Source organism: Haemaphysalis longicornis, unplaced genomic scaffold (assembly GCF_048455015.1).
Source record: "Haemaphysalis longicornis isolate Haplotype H1 unplaced genomic scaffold, Haemaphysalis longicornis Haplotype H1 scaffold_13, whole genome shotgun sequence".
Classification (NCBI taxonomy): domain Eukaryota; kingdom Metazoa; phylum Arthropoda; class Arachnida; order Ixodida; family Ixodidae; genus Haemaphysalis; species Haemaphysalis longicornis.
The window spans coordinates 62,595,115-62,611,764 of NW_027526233.1; the positions used below are offsets into that span (position 1 = coordinate 62,595,115).

General features: G+C 48.4%; 2 protein-coding genes across 3 annotated transcripts in view; both read left to right on the forward strand.

The window, feature by feature from the left end:
- Nucleotides 1-11,274, forward strand: part of LOC144163862 (uncharacterized) — a 162,216-nt gene extending 150,942 nt beyond the window's left edge. Inside the window, exons 10-12 of the mRNA XM_077694540.1 lie at nucleotides 10,863-10,976; nucleotides 11,048-11,136; nucleotides 11,239-11,274. Of these exons, the coding sequence (XP_077550666.1) occupies nucleotides 10,863-10,976; nucleotides 11,048-11,136; nucleotides 11,239-11,274 (239 nt within the window). The remainder of the gene's footprint in view (nucleotides 1-10,862; nucleotides 10,977-11,047; nucleotides 11,137-11,238) is intronic.
- Nucleotides 11,275-12,771: 1,497 nt separating this feature from the next.
- Nucleotides 12,772-16,650, forward strand: part of LOC144164077 (eukaryotic translation initiation factor 2-alpha kinase 1-like) — a 149,934-nt gene continuing 146,055 nt past the window's right edge. For both annotated transcript variants that reach the window (XM_077694646.1, XM_077694647.1), the window contains exon 1: nucleotides 12,772-12,872. In XM_077694646.1, coding sequence (XP_077550772.1) covers nucleotides 12,792-12,872 — 81 coding nt within the window. In that variant the 5' untranslated portion in view covers nucleotides 12,772-12,791. The remainder of the gene's footprint in view (nucleotides 12,873-16,650) is intronic.

A 16,650-nucleotide genomic window follows, 5' to 3' on the forward strand; every position in this document is an offset into this window, starting at 1 on the left:
AGGGTCAGTAGTAGCGGGTGAGGAGTTTCTCCGAACGCCCTACTTGACGTGCTGGACACCAGGGCAGCACCAGGGATCCTGGCATAAAGTGGCGGGTGCTGTGGCGTCGAGCGTAACGGGACTTTTGCGAATTCTGGGATGCAGTGCTATGCTGCCGGCAAAGTCAGCCCGGCAACGGTTGCACCCGAGCGGAGGATGATGTCGACTACTCGCGACAGGAAGTTTCGACCGTGGTCAGTCAATAGCTGACGAGGAGCACCATGATGTAGGGTCACTTCGTACAGGAGAAAATCTGCGGCAAAGGTAGCGCAGGGGGTTGGAATAGCCTTGTTGTTGCGTAACATGTGGCATAATCAGTGGCCACTGCACCCCTCCGATTTCCTGCCTCTGATTGGGGAACGAGGCCAAATAGGTATAAATCAATGCAAGAAAATTGTTCAACTGGTATGTCCAGTAGCTGAAGAGGGCCGTCGGGTGGCATCATGGCTTTCCGACGTTGGAACTTGTCGCATGCACCGACGTAACGGCGAATAGGGCGGTAAAGCCCTGGCCAGAAGAAACCTTGTCGGACGAGGTAGTATGTTGTGGAAACTACTGAATGACCAGCTGTTGGATAGTCATGCGTTGCTAGAGGACGTCCAAACTAAGGTGGTCAGGGAGAACATAGAGCAGCTCGGGACCTTCCAGGCGTGCATTCTTCCGATAAAGCACGCCGTCCTTGAGTTCGAAGAATCGTACTGGTGGGTCCGAAAGGGCGTTACTCAGGCGTTTAATCATCTGTCGCAAAAATGTATTCCGGAGCTGCTGTTCACCAAGTTGTAGGAGAGAGGAAATCGCCAATAGTGATAGAAATGCGTCGGACCATGTGGGCTCTGAAGGTTGGACGGGGTCGCGTGAGATACAGTCGGTGTCCTGGTGCAGGCGGCCCGATCTGTAGACGACCGAATAATATTACCCCTGTAGACAGAGAGCCCAACGCCCGAGGCGGCCTTTTGGATCTTTCAGTGATGCTAGCGAACAGAGGTCGTGATGATCCGTCACAACGGAAAACGGTCGGCTGTAGAGGTATGGAAGAAACTTGCCCACTGGCCACACAATAGCGAGATACTGCCGTTCTGTGACGGAATAAATTATTTCGGCTGGAGATGGGAGGTGGCTTGCGTAGCGACCCCGCAATCCTTACCGGATTGGCACTGCGCCAGGACGGCTCCAATGCCATGGCCGCTAGCGTGAGTGCACACTTCGATGGGAGTGGACACATCGAGGTGGGCTAAAATTCCCGCAGTGGTGAGTAGTACCAGTGTGATGAAGGCTTTGATGTGATCAGGGCCCCATGCAAAGATGTCCTTTTTCAAAAGATTAATTAGAGGACTTGCGATATCAGCAAGGCCTCTTATAAAGTTGCGGAAATATGACCAGAAGCCCACAAAATTTCGAACTTCTTTCGATGACCGCGGCATAGGGAAGTCCTTCACTGGTTTATATTTTTGAGATCGGCCTGCACTCCCTGAGCGTCGTCGAGGTTGCCCAAGATGGTTAGCTCGCGCCTTGCGAACCGACATTTCACTGAATGGAGCTGCAGGTTGGCGTGAAGGAAAAGAGCAAGGATTTCACGCAAATGATGGAGATGAGCGTCGAATGAGAGCGAAAATACAGTGACGTCCTCGAGATAGCAGAGGCAAGTGGACCCTTTATATCCGCGCAGGAGAGAGTCAATCATGCGGTCAAAGGTGGCTGGCGCGTTGGGATAACCTTAAACGGCATAACCTTAAACTGATACAGACCGTCGGGATTGACGAAAGCGGTCTCTCTCGGTAGAACTCTACTGCAGTCTACAAATAACCAGAGCGAAGGTCAATAAACGAGAAGTATTTGGCCCCATGCAGGCAATAGGGGGCACCGTCGATACTGCATACGGGGTAGACACCTTTCTTGGTAACTCGGTTCAAGTGGCGGTAGTTGACACAGAAGCGCCATGTGCTATCTTTCTTTTTGATGAACGCGACGGCCCAATCCCATGGACTACAGCACAATTCAATTATGTGCATTGTGAGCATTTGCTCAACCACTTGCTGGATGACTCCTCGTTCGGAATGAAAAACACGGTACGGCTGGCGATAGATAGGTCTGGCATCACCTGTATCGATACGGTGTGTCACAGTTGTGCTTTGCCCCAAAGGTTTGTCACCCAAGTAAAAAACATCCAAAAATGTTGACGAAAGACAGCGCAGTTTGCTTGCTTGAGCTTGAGATAAGTCCTGGCTTATCGGGGTGAAGTTTACCTTGTGAGGTACGTCGATGCGTGGATCCACGTTGTTGCGTGGGGTGGTGGTCTACTTTCAACTTCCGCTAAACGGGTGAGAGTAGGGGCGCCAGTTCCTGCTGGAAGGACTTGAATATGGCGCGCGAAGCTTAGGAGAGGTAAGCATACACGGTTCTGCTTGATGGTGACCACAGTGTGGGGAAGCGCAACATTTCGCGTCATTAGAACGTCCACGATGGGAGCAGCAAGGTAGTCGCCGTCAGGAAGGGCGGTAGACTGTCAGTGGGACATCAGTAGCCGCTTGACTTGGCAAGCGAATGTGTTTGGACGAGCACAGGCGCGCCGGTGATGAATCGGCAGAAGTTAGCAACTGATTACGAAGGCCTGTAGAGCAATTGATGAGTGCGTCATGCCCCGCCAAGAAATCGCGGCCAAGGATCACGACGTGAGAGCATTTGTCCAAAGTAAAGAAAAGCTCAGTTGTGTTGTGACCGGCGATAGTGACGCGACAGGTGCACATATCAATGATCGGCGGTGTACCACCGTCGGCAACTTGAACACGCGAAAGGGCAGGTGTCAGCATTTTTCGTCAGCGAGTTCGTAGATTAGCACTCGTAACGGAAATTTGCGCCGCTGTATCAATCAACGCCCGACCAGGCACGCAGTGATCTTCCACGTCGGGCAAATTGTCCCTTGTCGGCAGCGTGAAATGAAGAGTTTCGGTAGAGTTCGAGAATGCAGCATTACCTCGGGGAGCTGCACTCGCTAGTTTTCCGAGTCGAGTCGTCCGTTGTCGGTCGGCGATGTAGAGCAGCGGGGCTGTGGAGAGCGAGACTGTCGGAGTTGGAGTAATGGCAATCGTCGTTGGAATTGCGTTGCTGTTAACTGGTAGCAGAGCGGTTCGTCGCCGATTTCGGGACACACTCCTGTCATTTATTTCGATCGGAAGAAAACCAGCAGCTCTGGCAATGCGGGGCGACATGACCAACATGCCTGCAGTTAAATCATATTGGACGGTCATCGGGCGTTCTCCATTGAGCTGGATTCCTGCAAGGCTCATACTCTTGGCGGAAAGGGATCGCGGAAGACTCAGCTAGCCCATAACGATTGCAGGAAGCGCCTTTGGCGGTAAACTGACGGCCAACAGAATAGCTCATGTGGCAGGCTGGCTGCAAGCCCATGCAGGCAATTCAGTCACGCAAAACTGCTTCTATTACGAAAAGCGTCGGCAGATGAACATCAGCAACGGAGGTTTGGGTGGTGACCGGAGTGATAGCCTCTCTCTCTCGGCGTACGACACGAGTCACCGTGTCTGCACTGGTTTTGCCCGTGGGTGGCACGGAGCGCAACCGGGGCCTCGCATCAAGACGTTCCAGCGGTAGTAAGATGGATCATGATGTTCTGAATTATTGGACGGCTTTTCGCTTGTTCGAAGTGCTTGCACCTGCTCAAGATTGAGCTTACAGTCGAGCAGTCCTTGCACACGAGCAGATTGAAGGCATCATCTGCTACTCCTTTCAAAATGTGGTGAACTTTGTCCTGCACGGTCATGTGGCCATCAAATGTGTGGCAAAGGGGCAGTATATCTTGGATGTAGATGATGTACAGCTCAGTTGACGTCTGCGCCCGCGACGCAAGCTCCAGTCTGGCGGCGAGGCGGTGACCAAGCGATTTGCTAAAGAGGTTAACCATCTATGCCTTGCAGCTGTCCCAGCTAGTACGTGTTTCTTCGTGGGTATCGTACGACGTCTTTGCTATACCTTTCAGGTGGAACATGAGGTTCGCCAGCATAAGGGTGGGATTCCAGTGATTCCAGGCAGTCACACTCCCGTAAAGACTGACCCAGTACTCCTCGTCGACATCGTCAGTGCCGTAAAAGAAACCGGGATTTAGTGGGTGGCTCGCGATTACAAGCGGTGTAGCGGCGCTGGGAAGTTAGAGGGCGACGCCTTGGTGGCGCCTTGGGCTTCGAAGATCCGTGATCAGGACCTGTGAAACAGCCGTGTCCAGGACTCGCGGGCGACGGAAGGGGTGGAGTAGAGCAGGACGGGTGCGAAACAACACTCTCCACCAAATGATACGAGGTAGACTGGTATTTACAAGTGGCCGCTACCAGAAGGCACTGTAGACGAGAGCGCCGCCCAAGCAACGGCCCGAACTACTACACGTGTTTCCGTCAGCGTCTTCCTATCTTCCCTCCTTGATGATGATCCCACTCACAGCGCATCTAGCGTTCTTTTTACGGCCAGCACATCAAATGTTTCGTAACAATATGCACGAGAAGATATGAAGATCGTGTCGTACTACACAATTGGAGCCTAAAGGAAGTCTTAGATGGGGTCTTGAGACGTTAATTTAGAAGGCTCGCACATGGGGAACAATTATAGGCGTCTTTGTAGCAGAATAGTGCACAAAAGTCTTGAAGCCCCAGCCCCGGGTATCGTTCATCATAAGACACGTACGGCCATTTGTTTTAAAGTTTAGTTGCGCACGTTGAACGTTTTACCTAGCACCCTCTTACCTGAGTATCGCAACATTTTCACTGAGTCGAATCGCAGGCACTCGTTTATTTCCCAGTAAATACACCTAATACTGGTGATTCTCTATCACAGCTAACTCAGCATACGTTCCGTTTGCCAGGCCGTGACGCCAAGGCTGGGGTATACCAGCGGTAATCCTAATCTCCGCATTCTACACCATCGTGACAGCACGAGGCAATAAAAACGCCGAGTCACAGAAACGCACATATATTTAGAAAACATGTCAGAAGCTGGCAGGGCACGGCAGCTATGCCTGGCCGAGCGCTCGCAGGTCCTTGGAGCATTGACCACTCACGCCACATGGCTCGCGCAGTGAGCCTTGTAGTGGTGCTTCGTCATCTTCGTCTTTGTCAAAGCTGCTACACCATGTTTTAACGCAGGCCCATTGTGACTGAGGTTCTAGATTTATTAGAAAGCCACTATGGCCCATTCAGTGGGAACCCGGTGGTGGCCACCACATTTCACCATTTCACGGTGGTGTTCACCACCGAAGCGATGGCGATGGTTCAGAGGTACAGCACTCGCCTCGCATGCGGGAGGTACTGGGTTCGAATCCTGGTACCGCCGGGCACCCGCCGGTTTCTTTAATGGGTAGAGGCGTCCCTGGTCGAGTGCGGGCCCTTGAAAGGGGAATCCACGTCTGGAAAGCTGCCTTTACGCTATCGAGGGGCCCCTTATCCTTGTCCATCTGGCGGGGCCCCCGGCCATCATGCCGCGTTGCGCAATTCCTGGGGGTGAAAGAGTCTGGTGGCATGTCCTGCCACAGGCGGTTGCGAGTTGAGCGTCCACCGTGGCTGTGGAAGGCACCATGTGCATTCGTGTGCCTTGGTGGCGCCGGGCACCTACCGGTAAAATAGGTACAAGCGACTCCCGGCCCTGGTGCTCGGCCCTTGTGTGAAACTACACCGCTTGGGAAGTTCACCCGGCTTGCACAGGAAATCGCCCCTACAGAAAGAAAGGCTGCAAAAACGCAGGAATTTTTTTTAATAAACAACCCTTTAAAGTCAACCAAAGTTGATTATTCAGCTGCGGGGACAGCGGTACATCATTACACAGTGGCAATAATAGAACAATAAGAGGAAAAGAAGACAAAAAAACAACAACAACAAAAAACAACTATCAAGAGCAGCCGAAACATATGCAAAATATTCGGCACAATCTTTCATACGTTTTACAATCTTACATGCTGTTAGTCGTTTAGAGCTGGAGCAAATTTGTAGTTACGAGAGCTTTCAAATATGTTGAGAGGGGAAGAACCCGGTGCAACTGGTGCTCCATTTCCCTACGTATCGGCCGGTCGTACAAGGTCGTGCGGTAAATTAGTTTACACCTTGAAAACAAATAAGGAGGACTTACAAGAGAGCATAAGCTGGTCGTTCTAAGACTAGGGCTTTCAAACTGGTGGTTGAATAGTCGCCGCAATATTGTTTGTTAGGAATAATTGAGTCCAAATTGTAGTGGGTATGAAGCTGCTAGGTGCAGAAAGAGTCGGCGGAACGGCCCTGTGTCATTTCCGTTGAACCTTCAGAACCGTAGAAATAACTTTGTCAACTTGAGAAGTCATGTTTTAAGTGTTGGAATCTCTGAAGCATCTCTTATTGGGATTCCAGGAGTTTTCTCTAAAACTTCTGTATAAGTAATGCAAAATCACACGTGAATTTTGAGAACAACAATCGTCACCACGAAGGAATAATATATCTCGCTGCTCTTCCACACCGTGAGAAATCATCAAAAGCGATTCTGGGCTCCCTGCAAGTGTAGACGAAGCACAACACGCGTGTTTGTAATTAGCAATTAGGCATCGTAGCTGAAAGAAGTTTAAAAATAAAAAAAACTTTTATTTTGGCGGAGAAACGTGGTACTGTCCGTTACGCTGCCTTAGAAACCCTTTTACTGATAGCAGAGGAGAATTCCAGAATGCTTAGAACACCACTGTGAACTACATATACATGAACGCTACATGAAACTTGGCGCAATAATGCAGACCTGTACCGGGGTGATTCTCATGTATCTTGTGTCAGCATAGTTTCTATAAAAAAGAGCAAGAACCATTTTCTCTCAACAAAAACCTCTGTAGACGGGCACGTACTGGCAGCAGACTGCAATTCTTCAAAGTTTACAGCTTCACAATGAATTATATTCGCCAAGTGAAAAAACTGACCCGAATTGCAAGTCCGTTAGGAGTCAATCTCAGCATGTTTTTAAGTGCGAATGCACTTTATAAGCGACCCTGAATTCCGTTGACCGCCGTCCGTCCACACAGCAACAGCTGCGGGTGCGCGCGCTCCTCGTCTTCCTTGGCAACGGGGGGAGATGGCACATGCCCACGTGGGGGATTGGCCAGGAATCTCCTCGTCTTCTTTGGCAACGGGGGGAGATAGGCGCGCGCTGCCTGGCCGCTGACATGGCACATACCCACGTGGGGGATTGGCTAGGAATCGGGCGTTAGAAGGGCTAATGCACCCGCTTAAAGGAGTACTGACAGGAAATTTCAAAGCTGAGATCCGCTCTAGCAATCAAGTACAACGACAACACAAAGAGGTGTCTGTGCATGGCACATACCCACGTGGGGGATTGGCCAGGAATCGGGCGTGAGAAGGGCTAATGCACCCGCTTAAAGGAGTACTGACACGAAATTTCAAAGCTGAGATCCGCTCTAGCAATCAAGTACAACGACAACACAAATAGGTGTCTGTGAATAAATGCATCTTTCTTTCTTTGTAGTTGTGTGTGTGTGTGTGTGATCTCTCTTTCGCAAACATTAGCGAACCGTGCAAATTCAACTCCTGCATTCGCACTTTCACATTCTTCCCCTCGGGGAAATGCGGAGAAATTTTTTAGAGCGCATCTGCAGAAGCACGTTCTGCCGGTGTTTGCCATTCGAGGAGCAGCGCCATTTTCCACATCCTGGTGGTTCTTGGCGTCATTTCGGTTGTTTCGGTTGTGAAAGCTTCCCTGCTCATTACGGCCTCTGTTCGCAGCCTCAACAGCACGTAACCGACGGCTCGCTGCCACAGGTGTTAAAACAAAAGTAGGCAGCCGGGTAACGTCACGGTAACAAAATCTCAAATTAGCTGACAGTTTAACTGGCTCACAAGACAAGACGTTAGTCGCTGATATTGTAGCCGACCATTCAGATTGGGTGTAATAAAGGAGGAGGAGGAACATACAAAACCATCACGGCCTGCCTTTCCGTATCAGCGTCAGCCCCGTAGACCAAGGGCACGGTACGTTATAAGAAATGGGTGATAACTGGTCCAAAATTCGCCCATTCTTTATCGATGCCCTAGGGTGCGCTACAGGCAGCAACAATAGAAAATTGCCTCGCTCCAAACGTCCTCCTTCCGGTGCAGTGTGCCTATAGCACTTGTTTTCCCCTTCACTGTTGTATCACCGTTGTTGCGTCGACAAAGAATCGCACGCCCTCACCCCTAGACCGGAATAAATGCCTTGTAGCTATGAATTTAATGTAGGATGCCAAAAATACTAAAATGCGCTGCTAAGCTGACTCTATCATTAACATGAGTTTTAGTTCTTACAATATCTCCCACTAATCTTTAAAAAATACAGAATTTCCATCTGCTATCAGTATGCATAACGGTCTATGCAGGGAGTAGGGGGCAAAAACCGCTGTAACTCTTCTGTTGTCCAAAGTGTTCAGAAATAAACTACGTGAGAATTTACCGATAAGACCACTTTAGAATTACGTGGATCTTCAAACGTCGATCTTCATTTATTTGTCGTGAACAGTAACTCTTGTTTACTAACACTGGTTGAGGTTGAAATTCAATTACAGGTTTACCGCACCTGGTCGATGAGGAGCACTATAGTGGTGGGCTCCGGCGAAAATTGTACCCCCTGGGGATCGCTAAGGTGCGCCGAAATCTCGGCACACGTGCGTTTCAACCTTTCCGTTACACGCGAAAAACAACCACCGCTGCTTGGATTACACCGGCGTCCTCGGACTCAGCAGCACAACGCGTTAGCCACTGAGGCACAGCGGCGGTTTGTTTACGAAAACTATCATGAAACACATTATGATAGAATTGGGCATTTACACGTCTATCAGGTTATGCCAAGTTTCATCGACCTTCACAATGCGGTAGTGCGGGTGTAAAGGTTGTAATTCCCATCTGCCGTGAGTACATGGACTTCTACAGCAGGGGTATGGACAGCCCCACGTTGGACCACTAGAATAAAACTCTTGCGCTTTGGTGACTGCTTCAGCTTGCAATAATTTCCGTTGGGTATGCGCCAGAAATAACCATTACCGTAGTAGACATTTCATTGTCAATAAAGTGATAATCTCCGTTTCGGGCACCCATGTCCCCGGTCTTCCTTGTACGGTTCTTCAGTTGCATTTTGCTGGCAAAACAAGGGAAGATGACCGCATGCGACAAAGGAAACCACTGATGTCCCTTCTATCTTGGGGTTATTTGAGGTTCGTACAAAGCCATATCTTTGAACGCCGTTGACTGCCTGGAACCGCGCTCAGTTGGAAGTCGCCATGGCTTGCACTCACCGGCTACCGATGATCGACTGTAATTTTAATAAGAAGACACTAAGCCGACAGGAATGCATCCTTCGTGGCGCAGTTGCGAGGTTGCTCAAGGCAGTGACGGATCTTCTAAACCCGGCGTCAGCGCATCTGCACAACGTTCCTAAATGTTCTTGTTCTCTCACGCTGACGCACAGTGCGTCCATGCTGACACTCTCAAAGCAGGCCAGAAACCTGCGCTTGCGGTACTAATAGAGCAGAATGTACACATTGCCGCATTCTTCCTTCACAGTTTAATAAGGCGCCAGGGTTCGCCCAAGGAGTTGCTCAGTGTGCGGGACGCATCTTTTTGTCCTACGTTTTGCAGCCATCTTTACGCAATGCCAAGTTGTGGACAGAAAGAGTAGTGCGTATCACCCACGAACCAACAAAGCCACCCAGCGATGAATCGTTCTCTCGGCGATATGCTTTCTGTTAGCGTTTTTTCGGACCATTCCAATTCGAGAGTCAGTTTTTTCCTTCATTAACCATGTCTATAATACAACGAAAGGGACTAGGCAGGTTGTCTACGCATAATTCTTGCTTTAAGGGCGTGTGCCTTGTGTCACATAAACACCATTCGTCCAAATTTCTCTCACTTCTCTGAGTGCAGCCCATTGCAGAAATGTCCTCCCGAAAAATGTTCATTTGTTGTTGTTTCTGTTGTCGTAAAGGAAGCCGAAGAGGGCCGCCAGGTCGCTCGGTTCTTTGCAGCGGGAAATTAACGACACCAGAAATCTCGTCATTATGCCTCCGCCGCCAAACCTACCTACACCTCGGGATCTCTCGTCTGGCTGTGGATTCTGTTATACCCGTCTAGTCTTTCAGCGAAACCACAGCCCTACGAAGTCATCGGGAAAACGCCTCACGTAAAATACGTCGCCGAACCGATCACTGCCATCTTGGTCGCCGTGGGCGCGAAACATTTGACGTGCAGCACGTGACACACTCGTCGTCGCATCGCCTTAAATAGCCAGGATCACTCGTATTTTCTCCGGTGGTGGGGTGATTGAAATAAATGTAATGCGTCCACAAAGCAATCGCCAAAATGGATATGTGCGGTACATGGTTGATATATATGCGAGCAAGGAAACTCTACGTCTAGTTGGGCATGTGTTGCTTGTATCGAGAATAAGCAGCGGCATCGATAGTACTCCCTGTGGGACCGGCCCCGGACCTCAGATCTCTGCGCTTGTAAAAGATGCAGAAGGCTTCCGGACTATGTTTTAGTCACCGTGTCAGTGAACCTTATAACAATATGTATATTGGCATTCATTTAACAGTTGTGGAGGTTTTTGTAGTTTTATACGGCATTTTGTTCGCTTCGCCATTTTGTGTGCGTTTAATTCTATCTTGCTTTATAGCACTGGTTATTGGGTTTCGATTTTCTGTGTGCACATCCACCCATGACTGAAATGCCTCAACGCGCGGTGGGTATGAGATAAATAAATAATTATGAATGATAAAATCAGAATTCTTGCTTTGTTGGTTGTGGTGTAGCGTTTCCTTTTCTTTGTTAAAGCTGTCGACGGCGAGGTGCGACCCATTTTTCTGAATCAAACGGACCAAGCCTTCTTCTTCTTTGGAACAGTCGCCGTCTTCAATAAATTGAAAGCCTGGAAGTGGGCTTGCGAAGGTAAGCTTCCTAACATAAGCGCGCTAAGGGTTCTTGAGGAGCTATTTTTGATCTTGAAAATTTTCTTACAGAGCTAAGTAGGCGTGTGAGAAACCAGGACACTCTAACTGGAGCAGCATGGCGTAGCGCAGGAGCAGCAGCGAGGCCTCTTCATTTCCAGGCAAGCAATTTATATGGAGTGCTTGAGGGAGCTAGCATTCCTGGGTGAATTACGTATGTAATGTAATACATTGATGTCAATGCTTGTTTTCCGTGCACCCAGAAGGACTCGAAGCAAGATTTCAATGCGTATTTGTAGGTGTGTGCCTAGCGCCTTACACATGTATCATGTTTATTACACATATCGGACGCAGAATAGCCTTTGGGATTTCCGAAGAGGGCAAGCAAGGCACACGCGAAGAATCTGTGTCGGAGTACTTATTCCAGATGGAATTCATTGAAGGGATGTAGAGGCAAATTCCGAGAATAATGGGAAGGCTGGTAGGAAAGTTAAATTATTCTTGCTGTCTTTTTTTTTCTTCCCATCTCTTTTTCAATTGCGCTTTTCCAGCTGTTTTTTACGTGGGGGTTGTGTGCATGGCTAGTTATAGCGGCTGCCCGCTAAGGACTAGCACGTTCCTCCATGACTATTTAAATTCGAGTTAGGTTGAGTGTTCTGCTGAAAGTGTAACTGGCAGAGGCCTACACTCACTCGCAGTTCGGAACGGAACAAGCCTGAAGTAGAGGCTGGTGTCTGGCATGTGGCGGAGCTCAACGTCGGGTGATGGGGTTGGGTGCTGTTTTGGCCAACCTGCCACCCTTAAATTGCTTCCGACAGGTATTGCGATCGTTCAAACTAATCGCCTTCAAGCTTTGACGCAGTCTACAAACTTTACGTAGCATTGCGTATTATACGAAGCTGTTTGAGCATTTACAATATTGAAGCCCGTGCAACCGCTCGCAAAAGATGTCATTTTTATAGGCAAGACTTTTTCCTTGAATATTAACGTAGAAGGTCAACTCTGTCGCGACGTATGTGTTTTTTTGCGATGAGAGTCCTTTTTTTAATATTCGCACACTCTACCGCGGCGATGGCTCAGTTGGTATGGCCTAGTGCTGCTGAACCCGAGGACGCGGGTTTGATGCCGCCCAGGGTGGGTGCTCTTCTGATGGAAGCGAAAAGCGGAAGCTCCCCGTGGTTCAGATTTCGGCGCACGTAAAAGATCCCCAGATGGTTAAAATTAGTCCTGAGCCCTCAACAACGGTGCACCTCATATTCCATATCTAGCTTCGGCGAGTTGAACGTCACAATCAATATTAGCACACCCGCATGACGTGACCACGTTATTAAGTTCTCTAGAATTTACATCAGTACCGAGCGTATTTCTATTCATCGAATTCATTATGACAAACATTCAACCTGGATGGGATAGGAGGTTCTAAATTTCATCCAGAAAGAGTGAAAGTTGGGACTTTTACTCCATTAATGTTTCTCAACTTTCCAGTGAATTAGGCATAATTTCAGCAATTTGTGTGTTAAAACCTTTAAGAAAAACTATAATACTGCACTCAGAATTTAAAGGTCACACAGAAAACAATAAACATATTTACAGGGATCGCGTGACTTAGGCGAACCTAACAGTTTGTCGGCGTAATAAGCGCCGCAGTTTCAAAGCAATGTGATGTACTTTGTTTTTGATTATTTTGGCACCAAATACACGTGGCAAAGTTTTTGAGAGGGGAATTTCTATGCAGCATTCACTGCTGTCTATAGAACTCCAGAATCTTTTATACAATTAAAATGCATTTGTTCCTGTGCAGGGGTCAGGGAGAGACATGGAGCAATATCCTGGTGCATCTGTCTTCCGGGAAATAAGTCACGGCGGAGTGCCTGTCCTTGTACCCACCGACATTACGGTAAAAGCACCCTGATATTGTTTGTATCTTTTTCGTGGTAGGATATACAGTCGTTCGCTATATTTATAATGTTCCTCTTTGGGTGGAATGCTGGAGGCGCCAGAGAACTTTTAGCGGGTTTTTCTTGCCTTACATGATAAAAAACGTTAATTTTTCTACTAAGTTTTACCTAAGCTGGTGGCGAATAAGGGGGACCTGCGGTTCCCCTAGAAGGTTGTATGGCTGGCCTGATAACGCTGGCGGAAAGGTTCAAGTCCCCAATTCATTAAAAGTTGTTTACATGCTCCAAAAATGCAAACGAACTGCACTGCAACCGTAGCAAAATAGCAAAGAAATAATGCGGCATTGTCCTTATAGAGTGGTGCGTCTACCCTCAAGACTGCTCACTAATTGTTTTGGGGTGTTTTAGCGGCTCGCGCTGTCGCAGCAAGCGAGAAACGTATAACTTCCTTTTGACTGAACTGCCCGTACAATGGGGAGAAGCTCTACATACGTATAGCTTTACGATTATTTTGCGGTTGCATATGCGTGTCGAAAATACGTAAGTGTACTTAGGCCTTCAGGTATCCCGAACGGCGGGTTCAATAAAAGAAAGGCTAAGCGAAAAGCTGGAGGGAACTTGTACACTGCCATTTATATTACTAAGTGTACTAGTATGTCGAATATATTGTTACGTGGCGGCAGGACGTGGCGTGCGGACTTTCAACCACGTCGGACGAAAGGGCTGGGGACACAGCGTCTTCTTTGGTCTGTTCTCGGCTTGTATCGGCTGGTCTTCAGTGGCGGCACACGGGCTGGGTACACGGCGCGGGAGACGTGGTCGAATGCAGGGCGCAGTGCACATGGGCTGGGGTAGCCCGACAGCGTATTCCCAAACCATATCCTGTAGGGGCCCAGGCCGACCACACCCCCTAAGCAGGGGCGCAGCCAACGAGGTTAAAAAATTGCAATTTTTTTAACCTCCTTGGACGCAGCACCGTGACGTCTCTACCTATATGTGCGCGACTTCGTGCGAGGTGGATTTTTTTCTTTTTTTTCCCCTCCCCTCGTTTCGTCTGCTTTGCGGGCGGCCAATGGTTTCACTCCGCGGGCAACTTGTGTTGTACTATTTATATTTTTATTCCTGCTATTTCTTGTTTATACATTTGTATACGTTTTTGCGTGTGTGTGGCTTACAGTTGAGGCACGAGCTGTGACACAATGCTGGCGAATTAAAAGGCCAGACACTACAGAAATATATATATGTGGTAGCTAAAAATGCGTCGCAGGAAACACACAAACTGCTCATCTATACCCATCAGTGGATCTCTAAAAGTGACAATTTTTTGCCGCTATTTGGACTCCGAGATCTCTATCGCAAAAATAGTGCGCCAAGGAGATAACTTTTTTACCTAGTTTTATCTCTGCTGCGATTACCGTGACTTCAAGCTTACGGGCAATCACTCATTAGTCCCAGCGAAAAGAATATACGTATCTGAGTGAGTGTAACACTGCATTAAATGAGAGGCCATGGGGCCCTGGGAAAGCAAGGATAAGGAGAAAAGGGGAAGGTCACAACTCGCACAATGAACACAGTTGCAGTCTTGGGGTCCTAATCGCAAAATGAACACAAAAGTCAGTCAGTGGCGGCAGAACGCACAGTTCACACTTTAATGTACAGTTCACACTGTGGACAATGCGGTTCACACTGAAAACAGTGCACGCTGCAGACAGTTCACATTGTATAGCGAACGGGGAAGTCGGCCAGGCTGCTACACCAATTTGTTGTCTGTTTTCAAGGGTGTACTCGGTAATTACTTCTAGTGCGGTGGTATCGTCACGGACCCGACTAACATGTTCCTGTTCAGTCGCAGGGGCGTCCCGCCCCTGCGACTGGGGTTAAAAAGCTGGGGGCGATTACGGTCGAATAATTGTCAGAGCCAAATTAAGTGGTAACGATTTGGTGTGCCTTAACGATTAGAGGGGGGGCATCAGCGCCATTCGGATCCTGCTGGAGCTGTCTATTTATAAATAACGTATCTTATGCAGCAAAATCTCTGTGTGCATGAAGCACAAATTGTTAAAAATAACTAATCGACATTGGCAACAGCGTGAGTGGTAGCACGCGTGATTACTGATATCAAACTCGGCCTGGTGGCTTCAGTGAAGAGACTGTTGTCAATAGCCCTGTACAGAAGACATATATCAAACTACTCGATTACTTCAGTTGCTGTGCAATCCAACTATTACTTAGCCCTTGGTTGGTATATATTTTCGATATTGTTTCCCTAAATTGTCTTGACCAGCAGTGCAAATTATGCAGAATTCATGACCGAGTGTAAAACGTGTACGTTTGAGCTGGTGTGTTTCTTATCAATGTATCACCCTTGCTGTATCACCTTCCATTGCTGTTAACAAAATGTCAATGTTTTCCTTAATGGCACTGTTCCTGATGAAGAATAATGCAATGAAGTTAATGTTAACGAAATTCAATGTAATAGTGCTTATGAAAGTTCCAAAATGTAGCAGCTCATGCAGCTGTAATATTTCGCAAGAGTAGGACAGTGTGTAAATGTATTCATGGGTAATTGGCTGCCTTTCTTGTAATCCTTACCCGCAGCACCGAATCGTGTTTTGAGGTGTGTAAACAGTGAAAGAGCACCCTACTAAATTGTATACCCTTCTGTGTGCTGTAGAATGAGCTTTCAATGAGGGTGTTTGCTTTCCGGACCGTGTATAATTGCCACATGCGCGTGAAAGCGTCCATCCGCGCGCGCGCACTTCGAGCACCGAGTCGAGCGCTTATCTAGGAACACGATCGGAGGTCAGCGTCAACTTGCAGGTGCGCAAGAAGAACGCGGAGATATCAGGGGCTCAGGTACAACAGGTTAGCTTCTACCACACGTGCGTCAGCTTCCCCAGCGCCGCAGGCCAGCCCCGCCCACGGAGCGAAACCATCGGCCGCCTGCCAAGCAGTCGAAACGAGGGGAGGGGGGAAAAAAGAAAAATTCCACCTCGCATGAAGTCGCGCACATGTAGGTAGAGACGTCACGGTGCTGCGTCCAAGGAGGTTAAAAAATTGCAATTTTTTTAACCTCTTCGGCTGCGCCCCTGCTTAGGGAGTGTGGTCGGCCTGGGCCCCTACGGGATATGGTTTGCGAATACGCAGCCCGACATGGCCGACGGTCCTTTGATGATTTCGCCCCAGGCCGAGACGATGCGATGCGGCGGCCAGGATGGGGATGATCCCGCACTCTCCACCAAAATGTTAAGTGGCGGCAGGACACAGATGAGACGAACGATGGGATGGGGTGAAGCGATCTATTTACAGAATGTGCATAGCGGCCATGACCCAGACCTTGCGCAAGATGCGCGCCAGTAACGTCGTCGTCGTCGTGATCGTTCTTCAGTCAAGGGGCTGTGAGGCATTGCCCACCTAGTCCTGTAACAATATGTTGGGGATATGCTTTCCTTTACTATACCAAAACTATGGTCGAGGGTAACACATCTTTCATAAAAAAAGCATAGGATGATTCATTTATCGCAATATCATTTTCTTGGAAAGATAAACCTAGGTTTATGTCATCATCTCGGAATAACTTTATCAGCTGTTATTTTCACTATGACTGCCTTTTCACTATAACTTCGTTGCGACGATATTATTCGTGGGTAAAATAGCTGTCATCGGGCGGTCAGAGGAGACGTTTGTTGTAAGATCTCATGGTTAAATTATCGGTTTGAGTTTCTAGGAGCGCTATGACACAATGTCCATGCAGTGAACTATAATTAGTAAGATTTT